Source organism: Lampris incognitus, chromosome 16, assembly GCF_029633865.1.
Source record: "Lampris incognitus isolate fLamInc1 chromosome 16, fLamInc1.hap2, whole genome shotgun sequence".
Classification (NCBI taxonomy): Eukaryota; Metazoa; Chordata; class Actinopteri; order Lampriformes; family Lampridae; genus Lampris; species Lampris incognitus.
In genome coordinates this window covers 29926411-29932614 of record NC_079226.1, presented here as the reverse complement: position 1 = coordinate 29932614, position 6204 = coordinate 29926411, and the positions used below count along the sequence as shown (strand labels likewise).

The following is a 6204-nucleotide window of genomic DNA, read 5'->3' as shown; positions in this document are numbered from 1 at the left end:
GCATTTATTCACTCTTTGGGGCAAAAATAAGAGCTTTCAGTTGTAACTTAGATATAGTTAACTAAACAGAATTCTTATGCAGTAACTTTCAGATATATGTAACAAAACAGAATATGTATTCAGTAACTTTCAGATTTATGTAACAACAGAATTTTTATGCAGTAACTTTTAACAATGCAAACGGGAGCGAGATCTCTTATTAAAATACAATAAATTACACTTGTGAAACAGATGTAATTAGAGAAAAAAGTCCTGTTACCCTTTATAGTTTAGGTAGATAAAGGTCTCAGTCACATTTGAGTAAAATAATCCTATTTCTATAAATGTCATAGGATCTTTTTTTTAAAGATATTTTATTTTCACGGACCCCTTGCAATTACACCACGGACCACTAGGGGCCCGAGGACCCCCGGTTGAGAAACACTGGTTTAGATGATGTTATACCAACACCATGTAAATAAGAACAATGTTAAATATATTAACAGAGCAATGCATAAGTTCAATATGCATATGTTATCCCTACTGAAATTAGATGTTGTTGAATTTAATTCCCGTCTTGTTTGTGTGGTCGACTAATTTTTTTTATGACTATTCAAATTCTTTACTTTGAGACATTGATTTCACTCGTGATAAGCAGTTATCAGCAAAACAGTAAAATTATATTGTGAACCGGGCATATAGGCCTAACGAGGCCCAGACAATTCCTCCTTTGAAAGTAAATAATCCGATCTGATCGTTTTATCCTATGAACTTCGCCGAGGATAACATCGGGCCAATGTCACGTCTTTGTGCTTAAAGTATACTAAAAACTATGCTAACTTTGGAGAACTAAAAATGCACTTATAATTTTCAAAGTGTAAAAAAAAAAGTCAAAGTTTCATTTAAAGTAGAAGTATCAGCCTGAATTACTATAGTACACGTATAAAGAATTCAACATGTCCAAAACCACGAGTAAACTAAGTGCTACGCGCAAGTTTACCTTTTGCAAGTACAACAACGGTAATACAACTACTTTTTTCAGTTCAAAAGTTGCATGCTAAAAGTGAACTCAAGTAAAAAGTCTGTTTAATATCCTAACGCCCCCCCCCCAAAAAAGCCTTCATTTCGCTCACCTGTTCCGCGGAACGGTGAACACTGGAGCGCTCTGATTGGTTAGAGGGTGCGGTCCTTCAAACTCGGCCCCGCCCCTCGCAGCCACCCGGGGGTCCAGCTGCCAGCGGCTTGCCGACGGGCGAATTATCAAATTGAGGTTAGTTAAATTACGTGTCGGGGTGAATATAAAATATTCGATGATCTACACGTACGCCTGTTGCTGATCGCGTCTGCTTCTGGTTCAGAAGTCAGGTTTCAGAGAAACCCGCAAAAAAATAAAAAATAAAATGCTGTCTCAGCTGAAGCAACGCTACGGGGAGCTGATGAAAGAGAGGAACGTCGTGTCGCGTCTGCTGGGCACGCTGGAGGAAAAAACAGGGGTACAGAAAGAATATATCTCCACAGGTAGGTTAAAGTTCACGACTCAGTGGGGGGGCATGCAAATCGGGGACACGCTCTTGCATTGGGGTAGCTTACGTCGAAAAGCTAAAGGGCAGGTCAAGTTACCCGTTTGACTCTATGGGCAGACCAAGTTACCCGTTTGACGGTAAAGTTCTTCCCGGGCGTATCAAGCGTTATCCCTCCGCCGCTGCACATGGATCTCCCGCGAACGAGCGAGTTCAGATTGAATGGACAACTGTGAAACTGCACGTAACAAGTTTTGATCATTTCGTAGTTGTATGATTTCATAACATCAAATATTGCTGGCTAACATAAGTATTACCCCCCTTCCCTTCCCATTTAAAATGCCAAAGTTCATTAAGATAAACCTTCTCTAAGAAGTTGGACTAAGTCCCCTGCTATACTGCCCTCACCACTACGCATATCACAGTAGGTGGTTTAACTCCTTCCAGTTTCCTATTGCGAACAGCTGGTCTCTGGGGTATTTTTAACACACCCTGAAATACCCGGTGCATGGCTGAGACGGAGACAGATCCTAGGATAACCCCTGTCTGCTGGCTGCTTTGTTAGTTATGTCCACATCTAACACTTCTTTGCACACTGAACTTCATCTACGTGTGTAGATGAAGTTCATATAGTACAGACAATTCATTTCAATTGTCTTTCAGTTTTTTTCAATTTTATTTATTTTTTTAACCAGGGAGATATCAACATTGCCAGTTTGACCAGTAGGCTAGAAGTATCAGGTTTGGGGACCTAGTTGTCGACACAGTGTCAGTTAGTGAGTACCCCCAACTCATCTCACTGCCCTTTGCGTGGTTGTGTGGAGGATGTGGATTTTTTTTTCTTTTCTGAAACTGAAAGATCAGATAAAAATTTTGAAAAACTCGTTATGTACTGTGTTTGGTTTCCCTTTATTGCCCCTGAGTCAGAGTTTATGCAAATAATACATCTCATTTGTTTTAATCAGCTTGGACGATCTTGTGGATAATGTTTAGTGCGTCGGGAAAATGCAAAAGGTGTCAGTTGAATTGCTAATCCCAGAAAAGAGCCGGTAGGCTACTTGGTTGTCTTCCAGATACTTTCCTGTGGTTGAAATATTTCTCGTTGTCAGTATAGTTGTGTGTACTGTATCTTAATTTGTCAGACCTTATCAATCTGTGACTTTAAGACATAGAAAAACTTAAAACATTATATGGCTCTGCCATGTGTATAATAAATAGAATTAGAGAGGGCAGTCAAATTATACCAGGATTTGAGCTTTCACCTGAACCAACTGGAAGTACTTTGGCCAAGGACCACAGTGTAACGTAACGTAAGCAGTTTCTGGTCACTGAATACGTGAAGGGAAGGGTGGGCGGTTCAGTTAGGGCCAAGAGCTTGCTGGAAGAAGTGCAGCAGGAATTCATTGAATGCTTTGACTACATCAATGTGCAGCCTATGAATGTGTAATACAATGTCATGGGGTGGAAGCAGGCGCACCTTTCAGGGAGCTCGGTTATGTTACATTTTGTGCGCCTTTATGATGTACGCTAGTTAGTTAAACTGAAAAAAAAATGTGGTGGCTTTTGGTCTTCCGTTTAGCTGAGTAGCGTGTCAAATTCAGGCTGACTCTTGTGCCACCTCAGAAGGTGAGGAGAGAAATCTGCTGATGGAGGTGTACAAAGGTGAAGACCACGCACAACGTGTCAGACATTGCGTGTTGTCTTCATGGTCGTAATAGCATGAAACCACATTTACCCCAAACCTGCTCTTGGTGTTTGTTGGAACAAGTTGTTAAGCTCAGTTTAAGTGTCAAGAGTAAGCCATACTAGTATATTGCTACCGCGGTAAGTATGATGGATTGTAAGTCCTCACTTTTGTTTTTCTAACACTATGAAATGGTATATTACAGGTGACAAACTCGACAACCATTCCCTTGGATCACTACTAGGGTGCTGTACTTGCAGAACACAGCTCAATGACCTGCTGGTTTTCCGTCAGTAGGTTTGGTAACTGTTGTCAAAGTTTTGCATTCCTACATATTCAAAATCATGTTAATAATCAAGCCTCTGGTAGCAATTTACCTATGTAAACCATTGCATTACAGTCTTTTTAGTGTTTGGCTCAGCCAACGGCTAGCTCTTTTGACTATACCTGTTTTCCCAGTTATTCTGGCACCATTAGCCTAAATAACAGGCCACTGATGGTGGCATAAAGATTGAATTAAATGCAAAGTAAATAAGAGACCAAGACGGTAATTCATGTTTAAGACAAATGTTCAGGGTCCGAGTCTTTCAACTCACAGTACATTTAAGACGCCACAGGATCTTGTGATTATTAGCGGCCAAATTTCAAGTTTTGCACATGTGTGGTTGCTCTGACATGAGCCTTCAGGCATCGAAGAGTGAGCTTTTCATTCTGCTCATCCACCTTTTGCCTTTGTGTACTTGCCTGTGTCCAGGTTTAGCCTTATAGCCAGTATGTGGAATCTTTCACACACTTGAGGGCTATAGATCAGGGTATTTTACATGGTCACATTGACACTGAGGTATTTCAGCTGCAGGACAGCCCATCATCTCCGCCTCATGGACTGGAGTCCCTGTGTTTGGTTTTAGTGCTCCCCCTTATCTTGTTACTCTGCTGTTGGCATCCCGCTCTCTGACACACCCCATTACAAGGGTGATTTAATGTGGCTTTCCTGCTCTTATGCACAGGTATCGTGTTCTTCGTCGCTCTTTATCTTATCTTCGGACATGGAGCCTCACTCCTCTGCAACCTCATTGGCTTCATCTATCCAGCCTACTGCTCGTATGTATGAACTTTAAATACTTGTTTGATGTTGCCGTATTTCAGAACTTCATTTTTTTCTCCCTTGACTCACTCCTTAATCTGCAAGGAATAGCTGCCTTTTGACTGGCAACTACAACTTTTTCCCTCCCTTTCGTGCTGTCGTGGTGTTTGAGCTCTTGAATTAACTTTTTTTTTTTTATCTGCAAGTTCAAGGAAAAAGTTTCAAAAGAAAAAAAGATGCTGGGACACCCAGCAGCTCAGGCCCACAGCCATCTCAGTCTATCAGTACTCTCATTCACTGTTAATGGGATGACTTGAGAACCTGCAGTAAACTTCTCCACCTGGTCCCTTCAGCATCAAGGCCATCGAGAGTGAAAAGAAGGAAGACGACACGCAGTGGCTGACCTACTGGGTGATCTACGGGCTGTTCAGCATTGTGGAGGCCTTCACTGACATCTTGCTTTCTTGGTTCCCCCTCTACTTCTTTGGCAAGGTAGCTTAAAGCGGGTGCGTTGCACAGCTGATGCTTAGTTTTATTTTCTGACTTTTTTCTTCATGGTTTCCTTTCTCTCATACTCTTATTTGGTTTTTTGTTTTACACCCAGGAAAGATAGAAAATTCTCTGGCATTTTGAACAACACCTTTTTGTCAGTTGGCTTTCTGTCAATATGGACGTTAAAAAGGAGTTTAGGGGGGTGTCTGGGCAGCGTAGCGGTCTATTCCGTTGTCTACCAACACGGGGATCACCAGTTTGAATCCCTGTGTTACATCCATCTTGGTCGGGCGTCCCTACAAACACAATTGGCTGTGTCTGCAGGTGGGAAGCCGGATATGGGTATATGTCCTGGTCGCTGCACTAGCGCCTCCTCTGGTCGGTCAGGGCGCCTGTTCGGGGGAGGGGATAGCATGACCCTCCCACGCACTGCATCCCCCTGACGAAACTCCTCACTGTCAGGTGAAAAGAAGCGGCTGGCGACTCCACGTGTATCGGAAGAGGCATGTGGTAATCTGCAGCCCTCCCCGGATCGGCAGATGGGGGTGGAGCAATGACCGGGATGGCTCAGAAGAGTGGGGTAATAGGCCGGATACAACTGGGGAGAAAATGGGGGAGGGCCAACAAAAAAGTATTTAGAAGAAAAAAAAAAGCTGTGATAATTCTGTAATAAGACTTTGGTTCATTCAGTGGACATTAGAAGATGAAGGGAAAGTAGTATGACATGGTGTATATAGTAGTCTATAAAACGGTGTGTAACATCATACCAGATGAGTGATGGTAACACACTTTGTGTCTCCTCAGTGCTTTTTCTTAGTGTGGTGCATGGTTCCAGTGGCACTGAATGGTTCTAACGTTTTGTACAAGAACGTGGTCCGGCCTTTTTTCCTGAAGCACCAGGCTGCCATGGATGAGGCCGTCGCTGATCTCGGTGGCAAGGCCAAGAACATGGCCGACTCTGTCGCCAGAGAGGGTGAGACCACCACACAACATGCCTATACAGCGTTGTCTTATTGCCCCTGTTTTTTTTTTTTTACTCGTGTGACACAATACTTTTCAAATGCATTCATTTGTGTTTTGTTTTTTGCAAAGACATTCAATAAAAGCATTCCTTCTGTTTTTTTTTCTCTTGTCAGCTGCGAATTATGGATTGAAACATGAGAAGGACCAATGATGGGCAGAGGGAGGAAAAGTGTGCGTGTGTGTGTGTGTGTGTGTGTGTATGTATGTTTTCCCATGGTACGTTCCATCCAGATGAACCAAAGCCTAAGGTGCCTCACATGCTCAATAAAAACCTGTTTATTCGACACCTTTTCAATGCTGGTGCTGCCAGGACGGCTCTTTAACACTAACCCATCATCTTACTTCATATTTACTTCATCTCTAAACTGAGTCTGAACATGATTTTCCCCACTTCCACTTTCTCCTTCACCATCTACACAAGT

General features: G+C 42.6%; 1 protein-coding gene across 1 annotated transcript; it reads left to right on the top strand.

Annotated features, from left to right (window-relative positions):
- Positions 1-1204: 1204 nt before the first annotated feature.
- Positions 1205-5962, top strand: LOC130126630 (receptor expression-enhancing protein 5-like). Its single transcript, XM_056296234.1, has 5 exons — positions 1205-1497; positions 4191-4284; positions 4621-4759; positions 5564-5732; positions 5896-5962. Exons 1-5 carry the CDS (start codon positions 1380-1382, stop codon positions 5931-5933), a joined length of 558 nt encoding a protein of 185 aa, XP_056152209.1. The 5' UTR covers positions 1205-1379; the 3' UTR covers positions 5934-5962.
- Positions 5963-6204: the final 242 nt, after the last annotated feature.

Excerpts from the sequence above, each read along its gene's own strand:
- LOC130126630 (XM_056296234.1), top strand. The coding sequence starts at position 1,380 with ATGCTGTCTCAGCTGAAGCAACGCTACGGGGAGCTGATGAAAGAGAGG. Across the intron at positions 4,285-4,620 it reads ATCTATCCAGCCTACTGCTC|CATCAAGGCCATCGAGAGTG; the intron begins GTATGTATGAAC and ends TGGTCCCTTCAG. Across the intron at positions 5,733-5,895 it reads CGACTCTGTCGCCAGAGAGG|CTGCGAATTATGGATTGAAA; the intron begins GTGAGACCACCA and ends TTCTCTTGTCAG.